Source organism: Phalacrocorax aristotelis, chromosome 24 (assembly GCF_949628215.1).
Source record: "Phalacrocorax aristotelis chromosome 24, bGulAri2.1, whole genome shotgun sequence".
Lineage (NCBI taxonomy): Eukaryota > Metazoa > Chordata > Aves > Suliformes > Phalacrocoracidae > Phalacrocorax > Phalacrocorax aristotelis.
In genome coordinates, this window is record NC_134299.1 from 7,040,807 (window position 1) to 7,055,236 (window position 14,430).

At 64.7% G+C, this 14,430-nt stretch overlaps 3 protein-coding genes across 7 annotated transcripts; 2 read left to right on the forward strand and 1 right to left on the reverse strand.

Annotated features, from left to right (window-relative positions):
* Nucleotides 1–925: 925 nt before the first annotated feature.
* CNNM4 (cyclin and CBS domain divalent metal cation transport mediator 4) lies at nucleotides 926–10,267 on the forward strand. The gene is made up of 7 exons (XM_075117424.1): nucleotides 926–2,372; nucleotides 5,868–6,011; nucleotides 6,095–6,232; nucleotides 6,777–6,946; nucleotides 7,076–7,175; nucleotides 8,669–8,850; nucleotides 8,950–10,267. Exons 1-7 carry the CDS (start codon nucleotides 950–952, stop codon nucleotides 9,157–9,159), a joined length of 2,367 nt encoding a protein of 788 aa, XP_074973525.1. The 5' UTR covers nucleotides 926–949; the 3' UTR covers nucleotides 9,160–10,267.
* A 712-nt stretch (nucleotides 10,268–10,979) lies between these two features.
* On the forward strand, nucleotides 10,980–13,361 carry LOC142068195 (uncharacterized). 5 transcript variants are annotated; one of them, XR_012664216.1, is made up of 6 exons: nucleotides 10,986–11,570; nucleotides 11,645–11,768; nucleotides 11,892–12,041; nucleotides 12,273–12,363; nucleotides 12,458–12,658; nucleotides 12,778–13,361. XR_012664216.1 is itself a non-coding variant. In XM_075117460.1 (5 exons), the coding sequence occupies exons 1-5, from the start codon at nucleotides 11,562–11,564 to the stop codon at nucleotides 12,588–12,590; spliced, it is 507 nt and encodes a 168-aa protein (XP_074973561.1). In that variant the 5' UTR covers nucleotides 10,986–11,561; the 3' UTR covers nucleotides 12,591–13,361. The 5 variants fall into 5 exon arrangements, 3 of the variants coding, with proteins under 3 accessions (XP_074973559.1, XP_074973560.1, XP_074973561.1); XR_012664215.1 differs by having other exon boundaries at nucleotides 10,980–11,570; nucleotides 12,135–12,363; nucleotides 12,458–13,361; XM_075117460.1 differs by having other exon boundaries at nucleotides 12,458–13,361.
* ANKRD39 (ankyrin repeat domain 39) lies at nucleotides 13,130–14,389 on the reverse strand. Its single transcript, XM_075117462.1, has 4 exons — nucleotides 14,231–14,389; nucleotides 13,881–13,984; nucleotides 13,564–13,767; nucleotides 13,130–13,496 (listed from the first exon to the last, which is right to left on the reverse strand). The coding sequence occupies exons 1-4, from the start codon at nucleotides 14,328–14,330 to the stop codon at nucleotides 13,359–13,361; spliced, it is 546 nt and encodes a 181-aa protein (XP_074973563.1). The 5' UTR covers nucleotides 14,331–14,389; the 3' UTR covers nucleotides 13,130–13,358.
* Between the last annotated feature and the right edge of the window lie 41 nt (nucleotides 14,390–14,430).

Sequence of the window (14,430 nt, forward strand, 5' to 3'; positions counted from 1 at the left end):
TCACTCCAGCCCCTCTCAGGCGGTTGCAGAGAGCGAGAAGGGCTCCCCTCAGCCCCCTCTTCTCCAGGCTAAACCCCCCCAGCCCCCTCAGCCGCCCCCCAGCACACTTGTGCTCCAGACCCTGCCCCAGCCCCGCTGCCCTTCTCTGGACACGCTCCAGCCCCTCAAGGCCCTTCTTGTCCCGAGGGGCCCAAACCTGAGCCCAGCATTCGAGGTGGGGCCTCCCCAGGGCCGAGCACAGGGGCCCCATCCCTGCCCGGCTCCTGCTGGCCACACCAGTGCTGACACAAGCCCGGGGGCTGGTGGCCTCCCTGGCCACCCGGGCACTGCTGGCTCATGCCCAGCCGGCTGTCAGCCAGCACCCCCAGGGCCTTCTCCGCCGGGCACTTCCCAGCCCCTCTGCCCCGGGCCTGGAGCGCTGCCTGGGGTTGGTGTGACCCAAGGGCAGGACCCGGCACTGGGCCTTGTTAAACCTCACACAACTGGCCTCGGCCCATCGATGCAGCCTGTCCCGGCCCCTCTGCAGAGCCTTCCTGCCCTCCAGCAGATCGACACTCCCGCCCAACTTGGTGCCATCTGCAAACTCTCTGAGGGTGCCCTCGATCCCCTCACGCAGATCATCAGTGAAGATATTGAACAGGACCAGCCCCAACACTGATCCCTGGGGAGCCCTGCTCATGGCCACTAATGTCACCCCCCGGCCAGGTCCTAGTCCCCCCTAGCCCCCACCCATCCGCATTTCCCAGGGGACACACCCCCCCCCCCACTCCAGGTGACAGCCACCCCACCCCCCCTTCAGGCGCCACTTGCGCTCTCACCACGCGGTCCCCGCCCTTTGGAGGCCCCGCTGCCATCGCCCCTTTAAGGCGCGCGAGCCGCCTGGCGGGCGGGGTGGGCTCGGCGCGGCGCGTGAGGCGGGTCGCGAGCGCGGCGATTGCGAGACGCTAACATGGCGCCGGGCGGCGGGCGGCGGCGCGGCGGGGGCGGGGGGGGCGGCGGCGGCGGCCGCCCCGGCGGCTCCCCGGCGGCTCCTCCGTTGTTGCCGCCGCTGTTGCTGCTGCTGGCGCTGCCCGGCGGGGCGGTGCCGGCGGGGGACAGCGTGATCCTGGGTATGCGCTTAGAGAACAGCACGAAGCCGGCGGCGGGAGCTCCGGTGTCCGGGCCCATCCGTGTCACGGAGGATAGCAAGGTGCTGCTCCGCCTCTACGGGCTGGGGCTGGGCCCTCGTACCGGCGAACGGGTGGCTTTCGCCGAACTACCGGAGACCGCCAACGCTTCGGTTCCCAACGGCACCTGCCCCGAGCGCTCCCAGGACCTGCTGGTGCAGCCCGGAGCGGCCGAGGCCTACAGCACCTCGGCCCTGCTGTGGGTCCGCGTCCAGCCCCTGCGCAAGGACGAGCAAAACAAGACCTACGTCCTCTGCACCCAGCGCCGGCCCGGCCAGCCCTGGTTGCCCCATCAAGGCACCGACGGTCATATCGTGGTGTTGGAGGAGAAGAAGTCGCTGTTACCCCTTTGGTTGCAGGTGATCCTCATCGCCGGGCTGCTGGTGCTGTCGGGGATGTTCAGCGGGCTCAACCTGGGCCTCATGGCGCTGGATCCCATGGAGCTGCGCATCGTGCAGAACTGCGGCACCGATAAGGAGAAGCGTTACGCCCGTAAGATCGAGCCCATCCGCCGTAAGGGGAACTATTTGCTCTGTTCCCTGCTGCTGGGTAACGTGCTGGTTAACACCACCCTCACCATTTTCCTCGATGACCTCATCGGCTCCGGCGCCGGCGCCATCGTCGCTTCCACCATCGGCATTGTCATCTTTGGGGAGATCGTGCCCCAGGCGCTCTGCTCCCGCCACGGCTTGGCTGTGGGTGCCAACACCAATGTCCTCACCAAGTTCTTCATGCTGGTGACGTTCCCCCTCTCCTACCCCATCAGCAAGCTCCTCGACTGCATCCTGGGCCAGGAGATTGGCACCGTCTACAACCGGGAGAAGCTGGTGGAGATGTTGAAGGTGACGGAACCCTACAACGACCTGGTGAGGGAGGAGCTCAACATGATCCAGGGAGCCCTGGAGCTCCGCACCAAGACGGTGGAAGACGTGATGACCCCGCTGCAGAACTGCTTCATGATCAACAGCGACGCCATCCTGGACTTTAACACCATGTCAGAGATCATGGAGAGCGGCTACACTCGCATCCCTGTCTATGAGGACGAGCGTTCCAACATCATGGACATCCTCTATGTCAAAGACCTGGCTTTTGTCGACCCCGATGACTGCACCCCGCTCAAAACCATCACCAAATTCTACAACCACCCCGTCCACGTTGTCTTCCACGACACCAAGCTGGATGCCATGCTGGAGGAGTTCAAAAAGGGTGAGGGGGATCGGGGGGTGCCACTTCCCTGGGGTGCTACTTTCTTCCCCTAGGAGGAGACTGGCAGATGCCGGAAGCAAAACTCCAGGGAGTTTTGCCCACCAGGGCTGCCGGGGGTCCCCACAGTTCAGGCAGTTGCGATCTGGAGGGGACCGGGTGCCTGGGGACTCGGCACTGGGGTGCTGGGGACGGGCAGTGCGGTGCTGAACCAGGGGCAGCTGCTCGGAGCCTGCAACCACCCAGGCTTCCGGAGTTTGGCACATAACGGCACTGCGCCCGCGCCGGGGAGGGAAAGCCTTGGCTTTATTGGCCGCGGAGCAGCCCGTGCGCAGCGCCAGCCTCGAGAAACACTTTGGGAGTGTTTACTTGTTCCTTGTTTTTAATTATCGGCCCCGGAGGCCCTTGAATAGCTGTTGGAAAATTGCTCGGCTCCCTGGTTTGGGCTTGGCTCCCTCCTCTGGGCTCTTCCCCGCCACAGGGAACAACGAGTGCCGTTCGGTGCCGGCCCCCAGTTCCGCTCTGCTTCCCGCTTGCGACATCAGGGCTCCTAAAACCGAGGGTGGCCAGAGGGCTGGGAGGAGGAGCGGGACCTGGGCTCACCGGAGGCTGATCCCACCAGGAGCGGGAAAGGCTGCGTTAGCTCTGAGGCAGGATTTGACCTGCCCAGGGTCCCCACTCAGGGCTTTGCCAGACCAGGCAGGGGACCCCTCTGCCCTCCCCAGCTTCTCGCAGCTCCTGCCAGCGCAGGACCGGCTGCCTCTGTCTGGGCTGGGATAAAATAAAGAGCCCGGCTGTGGAGCAGCTGTGCCGGGTGATGTCAGGCCAACCCTCAGCCGTGCGTGACCCTGCACTCTCCGCTGGCTCCCATTACACTTGCCCGGCGGAGGTTTGGGTGCATCATGAGAGCCAGGCGGTTTGCTGCAGTCAGGCGTATTTTGAGGGGGGTCATGGCGAGATTTAGGGGATCTAATAATTCCTCCTGCAGCAAGAGCTCGGCGTGAGCTTGGGCGAGTGTTTGGGAGCTGGTAGGTCCAAGCCTGGCTGATCTTTGAGGGAAGGTAGGAGACAGCAGCTCTGCTTCTGCCTCCCTTTGCAACCGTGCTTCCCTGGCACCCAAAAACATCAGTGCAGGAGGAAGGCCCCTCGGTCAGAGCTCGGTGTTGCTTGTGGTTGCGAGATCTCATTGTCTTGGAGCTGCTGTGATTAATGCAAAAGCTTCTCAGCAAATGCTTTTCCTTCAGTTCATCTCATGCCAGTTCCAGAACTGCTGTAGGAGCGCGCAACTGTCCCATTCCACCCCGTTCCCAAAAGCCAGCAGTATAGAAGCAGAGTCCTGTTGCTGCCGGAGCTGGAGTTATCCTGGCTGCTGGCACCGGCTTTCCCTCCAAAGAATCCTTATTAAAGGATTTAAAGCGTGTTCATTCCGGTTACAAAGCCGCCCATGTCCTGTACTGTTATTTTTTTTGTCGCTGCCACTCTGGGTCAGGAGCGGGTAATTTGTGGGGCCGCTGCCTGGGCTGTTTTTGAGGTCACTCTCTGAACCCAGTTCCTCGTGGATGCAGCACTGCGGCGAGTCTCTGCCCTCATCCCACCGATCGGGACCTTGATCAGCAGCGCCTGTACTGTTATGTACCTTATGAGATGCGCCCAGCAAAAGGAGAAAGAGGGAAAAATCAACTGGCCGCACTTCTGATGGCCCTAATGACAGCGCTCAGCAGCCGGACCTCTTCCCCCGGTGCCACAGCAGTGTCCCAGACAGCTCCTGCAGCAACGTCCAGCACTTGGCTCAGTGCCTCTTCCCAATCTCCTTCTCTCGGCGCATACCCGGTGTGAAGCTTTGAGTGGGGAACAACCCTGCGGGGAGCTCCTGGCCTCCCTGCCGAGCTCGGGGTGTTGATCTCCTTCCTCATGTGGGGACCATCGTGGCAAAGGGGGTCCCGGGGTGGTGTGAGGGGTCTGTCACACCCCGCCGGCAATGCCACGGCCTGTCCTTTGCTCTGGCACCTTGGGCTCCCCGTGGCGTTTTTGTTTTGCCTCCAGCTGCTCCCGTCCGAGCTCTGCCTTGGCTGCTCGGCTCATCGGGGCTGGCCCCACAGCCCGGATCCTTTCACTGCTCCCCGCCTCGCACACAGTCGGCAAAGGAGCGACCACGCCTCACCAAGGGGGTTAGATGTGTGGGTAAGGGGTTTTCACAGCCCAAGCAACCATTTTAGGGTCTCTTCCCTCCTCTGCACATCGTCTTTTTGCAGCGGGGTTGCCTGAACTGCGTGAGCTTGGCTGAACAAGGAGAAAGAAGGGAGCTGCGCGGTGCCCATCCCTAAAATTAGCTTTTCCCTGAGCAATGTGGGGCCTGCAGCCACCAGCTCTAAAATTAAATAGCAGATAGTGTCAGGAAGGGCAGATTTGTGCTGGACCCGGAGCGGGACAGCGAGTGGGGCACCATGCTGCTGGCCTGGGGGCAAGTGTGGTGCTTGAGGAGGTAGAAGTGATTTTATTCCGGGCTGTGCTGAGGTCAGGGAGGGAACGTCATGTTCCTCCGTGCCTTGGTTTCCCCAGGCTAAGGATACCGGTCCTGTGGGTGCATTGGCCTGGCCTGGGCACGCTGTGGTTTTCCATGCAGCTGCTCGGCTCCTGTCCCCGGAGCAGAGGTGGATGTTCCTCCTCTGAGGAGTTTTTCCTGGTGGCTCGGCGTGATTTTAGGACAAAGTTCACAGAGAGGCTTGGCAGGTGCCCGGCAGCTGGGGCAGGAGCGATGCAAGCTTCTATGTGAGCCGGCGGTTCGGATTTAGCTTGAATAAGGCAAACTGTGTCCTGCCTGCGTGGGGTGAGGCCAGTGGAATGAGGGGAGTTGTTAATTCAGGGCTGCGGAGGTCTTCCTGCCAGCAAGGACCTGCCTGCTCGTGGCCAGGGCCAGCTGGGCAGTGGCTGCCTGCCCTTGGCTCTCTTCCCCAGGATGTTTTGGCTCCAGGATTGGGCGGCTACTGCGGCACCAGGTGTCCAGAGTGTTTCCTCTGGAATGGGACAGCCCCGGGTCAGCTTAGCAGAGCCGCCAATGAAATTCAGAGAGTTTGGGGCCACTGGCAGAAACCTGATTCGTGGCTGCGTCGTTCCCCCCATGCTGGCGTGCCCTCAGCCCACGGGCACTCACCCGGCATCGCCGGGACCGTGCCGTGCTCCGGTGATATGGCACAGGCTCCTCCGGGGACACAGCCACCTCCTGTGAACCCCCTGGGCAAGCCTGTGCCCCACAGCGGCACAGAGGTGCCTTGAGCCTTGCGGGCGCCGCTGTCATGGGCTTAATTACTGTCATTACACTGAGAATTAGTGCCTGGCCTGGGAGCTCGTTTAGATTTTAACTGGTTTATTGTTTCCTGTCCAGGAGGGTGATGGGGAGGGCTGGTGCTAAGTGACATCCCTGGGTGCTGGGACCCGGCGGTGGGACTAGGGGTGCCTCGGGGATGGTCTCCCTTCCAACGTCCGTGTGTCTGTCTGCAGGGAAGTCCCACCTGGCCATCGTGCAGAAGGTGAACAATGAGGGCGAGGGAGACCCATTTTACGAGGTGCTGGGGCTGGTGACGCTGGAGGACGTCATCGAGGAGATCATCAAGTCAGAGATCCTGGACGAGTCGGATATGTACAGTAGGTTTTGAGCTCGGCCCCTCTCCCCTCCTCGTCGCGTGCCGGGGTCCCGCCTTGCCCCTCTGACACCCTGCTCCCCGCAGCTGACAACCGCAACAAGAAACGGGTGGGCAACCAGAAGAACAAGCGGGACTTCTCGGCCTTCAAGGACCCTGTCAATGAGCTGAAGGTGAAGGTCTCCCCACAGCTGCTGCTGGCCGCTCACCGCTTCCTCTCCACGGGTGAGTTTCTGGGGGGGGAAGCCCCCTGCAGCTCACGGCACCCCTTGGCTTGGTCCAGCTGCAGAGCATCAGCTCCGACAGCTCCCTGGGACTGACCCAGTTGGGCTCGGTGTGCTTTCACCTCCCTGGCAGCTGCGTGGTCTCCATTCCCATCCCCCCTGCCCAGGAGGAGTCACTCCAACCATCTTGTTCAGAAATGATGGGGCGCTTCCGTCTTGTCCCACTTTCCTCCCCTCTGTCCCCCCCCAAAAATGAGAAGGGACGGGGCTCAGGGATGCCAGCTCTGCCTCTGATGCTCAGCAGGTTCCCATCCCTCCAGGATGGTCCTGTTCCCTGGCTGGCATGTGTCCCCCCAAGGCTGGGGCTGGCCTTGCTGGGGACCTGGAGCTGGTGTTTGGGCCAGACCTGTGCGCTCCTGCCCGAGGGAGGTGTCAATGGGGCTCAGCCTGATCCAGGGAACCACCCCAAGGGACGGGGGGACGCACCTTCATCTGGAGAGGGACAAGGACTGTGGCTCTGACCCCCCTTCCCCTCTCGCTCTCAGAGGTGACGCTCTTCACCCCCAACTTCATCTCAGAGAAGATCCTGCTGCGGCTCCTCAAATATTCCGACGTCATCCAGGAGCTGAAGTTTGATGAGGAGAACAAGAAAGCCCCACGCCACTTCCTCTACTGCAAAAACAAGGCAGCCGACTACTTCATCCTCATCCTGCAGGTACCCAGGCGTGGGGTGGCGTTGCCAGCTGTGCGCATGGGGTCCCTTGGGTGAAGGCTGCGATGGGGGGGGACTCTCGTGCAGCCCAGCGCCACGGGATGTGGCTTACCTGCCGTCTCTCCCTTGCAGGGCAAGGTGGAGGTGGAGGCTGGCAAGGAATGCATGAAGTTTGAAGCGGGAGCTTTCTCCTACTATGGCGTGATGGCCCTCAGCCCCTCTCCCGCATCTGGTAAGCACGGCCCAATTGCCTGGGTGCCAGCGTGGGCAGAGCCCTTCCGCTCTGATTTAGAGCTGCCGGTGGGAATAGGAGATGCTGGAAGCTCCGAGCCCCCACAAGTGCCCCCCAAGGCATGCTGGGAGGCTGCATGGCCAGCCTGGAACTTGTCCTCAGGGACCCACACCCCGAGCGTGTCTGGCAGCGGGAGGAGGGTCCGTGCCCATGCCGGAGGCTGAAAACCCTCCATCCCAATTTTGGGCTGCCCTCCCATTGCTGCCAGGCTCTGCGAGCGGCCAGACGCCAACCCTCGCGGTTCAGCTTGGCATCGTGGGGTCACCAGCACCCATTCACGGGCACCGCGAGGGGCAGAGGTACCCACAGCCACCCTCTCCTTTCCCCAGAGGCTTCTCTTGACCTTGTCCTCTGCGTGTGTGTTGTGTTGTCCGTCTCTCTGCCCTAGCCCTCCCAGCCCAGCCCCGGCGCCCATCCACAAAACGAGGGTCATTGTTTGCCCGGTTGACAGGTAAACGGTGCGGCTGCATGATACGCCAAACCCCGCTGTGACCGCATTAACCCGCCGTATTGGGCGTCCCCACCCCATTAATGCAGCACTGGGTATTTTGTCCCCCGAGCCAGGCTGGCTACTCGCCGGCTCGTCCGGCTCTGTGTGCTGGGAGGCCGTCCTGGTTGCCTCCCCGCATCGCCGGCTTTCTCACCCCGCATCCGAGCGCCTCTGGAAGAGGAAAGCCGGCTCCTGCCAGGGTGTGGCATGGGGCTGGAGCTTGGGCAGCGCTGCTGGCCGGTGTCACCCGACCCCACTCACGGTGGCATTAGGGTCCTGCACACCCTGTAACTGCCCCAGCTGCCCCGGCTGCCTTCGCTGTAGATATGGCTGAGGAGCAGGGGGACAGCGCCGCTGGGCAGCCCGGCGCAGTGGATGTCCCCGTGCCGGCTGGCTGGTGAGGAGGTGCCACTCTCCCCGCTGCTGCATGCGGTTCCTGTGTCACCCTGGCTTTCCAAGCACGTCACCATGCCCTCCTTGTCCTCGTAACCCCCACCTTGTCCATAACCCCACGCAGGGTGACTGATCCACCGGTTTGGGGAGTCACAGTGTCCTTGGGCTGGGACTGTCCCCTGTCCCCTGTGGCAGAGGGACCGGCAGAGCTCTGGACTCCTTGGCCGTGGTCGGTGGCCATTCAGCAGGCGACAGGCAGGGATCAAACCTGGCGCTGCCCGGCAGAGCTGGGGGACGGCAGCGCTCGGCCACGGCAGGCACAGGGATGCACTGGGGCGGACGCGTGTCCCGTCGCTCCCTGTCACCGCTGGGCTCCGTGTCCCCAGAGCCAGTGGGACAGGGCTCTCCCTGCCCAGCACGCGCTGGAGCCCGGGCTGGCGTCACCAGGGGCTCAGCACCCAGTAACTGGCAGGCAGAGAGTTGCCAGTAGGACCCTCCGTGGGGTAGGAGGTCCCCAGCGTGGTTAACCCCATCTCTCCCATCCCCGCAGAGATCCGCTCCCCGTCCCACGTCAGCAGCCTGAACTGCTCGGCCTCCCTCAGCTACCACGAGCGCTTTGACTCCGTCTGCTCCCCTGTCAGCAGCAGCAACAACCAGCTCAGCGCCAGCACCAGTGCGCAGTACGTGGCCGACTTCAGCGTCCGCGCTCTCTCCGACCTCCAGTTCATCAAGGTGAGGCAGGTGCCTGCCGGCACGGGGACGGGGATGCCGTCAGCAGGGTCCGGCACCGCTCCTCACCTCCCAACATTTTTATTTTATTCCCCGGTGCAGATCACACGGCAGGAGTACCAGAACGGTCTGATGGCCTCCCGCATGGACAGTTGTCCCCAGTCCCCCGACAGCAACACCCCTAAAACGGACGCCGGTTTACCGGAGAAACCGGAACCCTCCACCACTGCCGACGAGACCACCAGTCTCCTGAACGAGAGGAACTGCCTGAGCCGCCGGAGCAACCACAGCCCCCTGGAAAACTCCATCTGACCCCGGCGCGCGCCGGGAGGGACCTTGCGTGCCCGTTTTAGGGACCCTTTCCCCGGTAGGAAACGCTCGGCATCTCCTCGGTGACGCCGCGCTGGGTGCCACGGTTGCTGGAGAAGCCCGGTTGAGCTGGAGGAGGCGGTGGCAGCGCGGAGGGGAATGGAGCTGGGACTCGCTGCTGCTTTCCAGACTGGCTTATTTTTAATTAATTTAAACGGATGGCAGCGGAGACGGCACAACTCACCGCCAGCCGCCCCGCTGACGGCGCTCGTTCAGCTCAGGGAGCTTCAGGTCTTGTCTGCCACTTCGGGGCGGGGGCTCCGCCGCAGCCCCCCGGCACGGGCATCCCGGCCCCTTTGCGGTGTTTTCGGGGCACGACGGTGGTCGAGGACACCTGGGGTACGGCAGCATCTCGTCCTCCTCCCGGTGAACCGGGGCGATGCTGCGACCTTTCCCGGTGCCCGTTCCCCTTTCCCGCTGGCCTGGGGCACGGGGGGATGCGGCGGTGCAGAGCTCTGCGGCAGGCCTGACGCCAAGGGGGTGGGCTCAGCATGTCTCCTGCGCAAAGCCGGACACAACTGTGGCCGAGACCCCCCACTATCCTGGGAGATCCCCCCCTCCCCAGCCCCTCCGCCGCCCACCGGCGTCACGGGCATGCTGAGGACGCAGGGACGGCGCCCCCCGGACCCCGGTGGTTTCGGTGCCTTCCCCCCCGCCGCCGAGGCGAGCGGGTTGGGGTATCTCAGGGTATCCGGATCAGGGGGAGCAGTGAAAAGGGGGGGTGAGGGGGGATGCAGGATCCGGCTTTTCGGGGTGGCACAAAGCTAGTGACCAAAGTTGTACAGGCAGGAGGGGGCCAGCGCCATGTCGTGTGTGTGTGTCCCCCCAGCACCGGGGGACCCGCGAGCCCCCCCCCGTGTCCTCCTTGGGGCAGCATGTGGGACCCCCAGTGAGCACCGGCTGGGCCCCCCTGCCCCGCTCCCCGGAGCGTCATGCCCGCTGGGGGGAGGGCAGGAGAGACAGCCCCTCATGTCCCCCCTCCCCAAAAAAGCACAAATTCCCTGGGTGAACTGTGTAAGTTATTGGGAAAAGGTTAATTATTTTTGTTAATCACATCTCGACGATCAGGTCCTAGGTCCTTCCGCGGGGAGATACTAGAAGTAATAATAATAATTATTAATAATAATAATAATAATAAACCAAGACATTAAAAAAAACCCTTTTTTTAATTAAATCTTCCTCTATGCAACCCCTCCCCCCCCAGCTCTGGGAATTCGTATTTATTTTTCACAATAGTTTGATTTATGTATTTGGGGGAGGCCGGACCTGGCGGGTGTGGGGGGGCCGGGCCTCCCCCCTCGCGGTGGCGACACCCCCCCTCCCCCTCCCGCCGCCCCCTCCTCGTTGTGAAACCGACTGTGGAATTTTATTTGATGGGTTTTGGGGAGGGGGTTGCTAGTTCAGTAATAAAAAAAAATCTATATCTGTACGTCGGCCTCCTCCGTGCTTCGTGGCGGGGTGGGGGGAGCCGCGGAGGGTGCGTCCCGGTTACCGGGGAGGGGGTGGTCCCAGGGCCACCGCCAAAGGACGCGGCCCCTTTAAATCCTTCCCCCCGATGTTTACAGCACAGCGGTGAGGCACCGCCCCCGGAGGGGATAGCGAGCGGCGATTGGCTGCACTGCGTGAGGTGGGGCAGCCGGCGATTGGCCGCGAGGAGGAACAGTGGCGGGGCGGGAAGCGCGGCGGTCGGCTACTGGCTGCGGGGCGGGGACCACCGCGGAGAGGCGGAGCGACAGGGGGCGGGCGGCCGCCGATTGGCTCACTGGGAGGAAGGTGGGCGGGGCGCTGGGCGGTGGGAGAGGCCCGGGGCGCTCCCCGGGGCGGCGGAACCGGCATCGGTACCGGCCGCCCGTCGCCTCTCCCCCTGGCAGGGCCCGCCGGCGGCTCGGGGACTCCCTAGTCCCGGGCCGGGAGGCCAGGGCGGCCGGGGAGGGACTGGAGCCGCTGGAGGAGTGTTTCCTGCTAGAGGTCGGCGCCGTGCCGGGCTCGCTCGCCATGGCCGCCACGGTGGGCAGCGGCTGCGCCCGGCTGCCCGCCTCCGAGGGCGAACGCTCCAAACGGGCAGAGGCGCTCCGCGTCCTCGACCTGGCGTTGGTGGAGCCCGGGGGACCTCATCCCGCTCAGCGCCCTCGCCCGCACCGAGCTCGACGGCGTCCTCGAGGGGATCGGGAGAGGCGAGTGCTCCCGGGGCAGCCACCCGGCTCCTCTGCTCCCGCCTGCCGGGAAGGCCCAGCTGGCCGCCGGGCAGAAGGTGAACAAGGGTGGAGGAGGCCCCTTCTGTGAGGTGCCGGGGCTGGTGACGCTGGAGGCCGTCATCGAGGAGATCATCAAGTCAGAGGTCCTGGATGAGTTCAGTATGTGTCAGGCAGCGGGGAAGGGGTTGTTGCAGCCGTGTCACCCCTCAGTGTGTGCTCCTGCCCCGTTGCAGGTAGGACCCAGATGTGCTGGTAGCCAGTCCCCCGCCGGACCCCTGCTGCAGCACGCCAGGGAAGATTTCTCTGGTACCGTAACAGCAAAGCTCCCGCTGACTGCGCAGCGCTTCCTGGCGCAAGGTGAGCACAGGCAGGAGCTGGCTGCCTTCACCCTGCCCGCTGGGCTGCTCGCAGGGTCCCCGGGCACAGCGATGGGGGGCTTGTTACGTGGCACCGGGCCGACGCTGGCCGCTCTCCCCACAGAGTTGGAGCTCTTCAGCCTGGCCCGCGCCTCTGAGAAGGCCCTGCTGCACTTGCAGAGCCATCCCGGCGCCACTCAGGAGCTGAAGTTCCACAAGAACAACCACTTCGCTCCACCACCATCCCACCAGCCACTTCATCCTCATCCCGCAGGTACGGCCCCACCGGCGTGGAAACGGCACCACGTGCCACCAGCTGCACAGGGGCCAGGCCGTGGCCCATCAGCCCCGCGCGTGTCCTCTCCAGGGTCCTGCCACGACATGTGCGGGCACTGGGTCCTCTCTCCACCTGTCAGGGCTGTGCCAGTGCCGCAGGCCTTCCTGGGCCACTCAGACTACAGGCAGCTCTCCCTTCTGCCTGCCCCAAGCTGCCTGCTCTCTGCAGGGCCGCGTGGAGGTGGGGAAGGAGGGACTGAAGTTCTAAAATGGAGCCTTCACCTACTACCGCGTCTCCACGCTGGCACAGCTACCTGCAGGTGAGAGCAGCTGGCAGCGCCAGGCTCACGCCCGGGGAAGCACCGAACCTGCTCGGCTGTTTTTTGGGGTGCAAAGGCAGATGCTTTTTAGCAGGTTCTGGCTCTCCGACAGCGCCCCTGGTGTCCGCCCAGGGCCGGACCGTGGCACCGGCCTGCTCCGTGCCCAGGTGACGCAGACGCAGTATATTGGTGCCCTCGCGGCCTCCAAATCCGGCCAATTCGCCTGACAGTGTTGAGCTGAAAATCATCCCCAGCAGCCGGACCGCATTCCTGAGCCACCAGAACACTGCGCCAGGTAAGGAGCTGGCACAGCGGTGGGACAGCTGCCCCAGTAGCCGTGCCCAACTGGGAACCGTGCCCTGGGCACGGCTGGGGGGTTCTGGTGAGGCAACCTCTGTCGCCGGTTCCTGTCAGCCAGGCCCAGCATGGCAGGGCAGCCAGTGGGGCACCCGATTCGGGGTGCCCCCTGCGAGGCTCCCTCTCACGTGTGTCTCACCACGTTTCCCTGGCTCGAAGGAGGCTGACCGCCGCCCTGGCACGGGCGCTGCGAGCTCAGCAGCTGCTGTTTGCTCCGCCACAGGCGACACCAAACCAATCCCACAGGGAAGCGAAGAAGCCCTCCTGCCTCCTCAGCGCTCCAGCTGCTCACCAGGCTGGTAGCCGGTGGCTGCGGCCCGAGCCGAGGGCCAGGAGCGTGGTTTTGGCTCTGCCACCACACAGGTGCCCTGTGGCGTTTCCTGCTTCAACAAAACATTATTTGCCCCAATTTTGTTTTTTTTTTTTTTTTTATGAGGAAATGAAGGCCACGGGAGGGGTTGGGGGCCAAAAAATGGCACTGTGACTCCCCCCGCTGCTGCCAGGGGTGACCCCAGCACCCGGTGCAGGGGACAGAGGAACAGAGATGACGCCAGGTGCCGGGGGCTTTGGTTATCCATCGGAGATGGGGTCTGGTGGCGCCAGGCGTCCTGTGGCAAGGTGTCCCCACCGCGTCCCTCTCAGGTATCCAGGAGGTCCCGCACCGCCGGGCTGGCCACGTCGCGGGGCCGCCGGCCCTTGGCGTCACGGATGTTGGCCAGCGCCGGGCTGTGCCGCAGGAACAGGGTGCAGAGCTCCCGGTGACCTTGTTCAGCCGCCTGTGGGTGACGCGTCCATTATTGCCGGCACCACATCGCTGGGGGACGCGGCGGCCCCGCCGCCCACCTTGTGCAGGCTGGTGCGACCGTCCTCGTCGGCGGCTGCCGGGTCGGCGCCGTGGGCCAGCAGGAGCTGGGCGACGGCGAGGTGGCCGCAGTAGCTGGCGCGGTGCAGGGGGGTGGCTCCGCCGGGCGTGCGGGCATCGCAGCGGGCGCCACGCTGCAGCAGCAGCCGGCAGACCCCCAGGTGTCCGTTGCGGCTGGCATAATGCTGGGGGGGGGGGGGGGGGGCACGGGGACAGGCAGGGGGGTGGGCAGGGGGTCTGCCTGTCCGTCCCCCTGTCCCCCCCCCCCCAGCCCCCAGTCCCCGTGCCCCCCCAGTACCAGGGCCGTGTACCCCGCCAGGTCGGGCTGGCTGGGCTCCCCGCGCCGTTCCAGCAGCTGCAGCACCCGCGCCTCGTCCCCGTCCCGCGCCGCCGACCAGATCCCTGCGGGCAGCGGGGGGGGCGCGTCAGGAGGGACCGAGCCCAGACCCTGCCCGCAGCGTCCCCGTGCCCTGCCCGTACCCTCGAGGAACCCCAACCCCCGCCCTGTGCCTGCCTGGGCCCCTGCTCTGCCCCCACTTCTGCTTGTACCCAGGGCCCCTGCCTGGACCCAGGCCGCTGCCCCCGTCCCTGCCCTGCTTCTGCCGCCGCCCTGCCCGCGCCTGGGCCGCGCCCCCCACCCCGCCCCACCCCGCTCGAAGTCCATCTCGGGCAGGCTCTGGTACACGCTGGGCACCGCCACCCGCCACCGGCAGCACGGACCGGGCGGCGAACGGCGGCCCGCCGCCATGGCCACCGGGCGGGGGGGGGCGGAGGGGAGCGGGAAGGGCCGAAAGGAGCCGAAAGGGGCCGGGAAGAGCCGAAGAGAGACGAGAGGGGCCGGGAAGGGC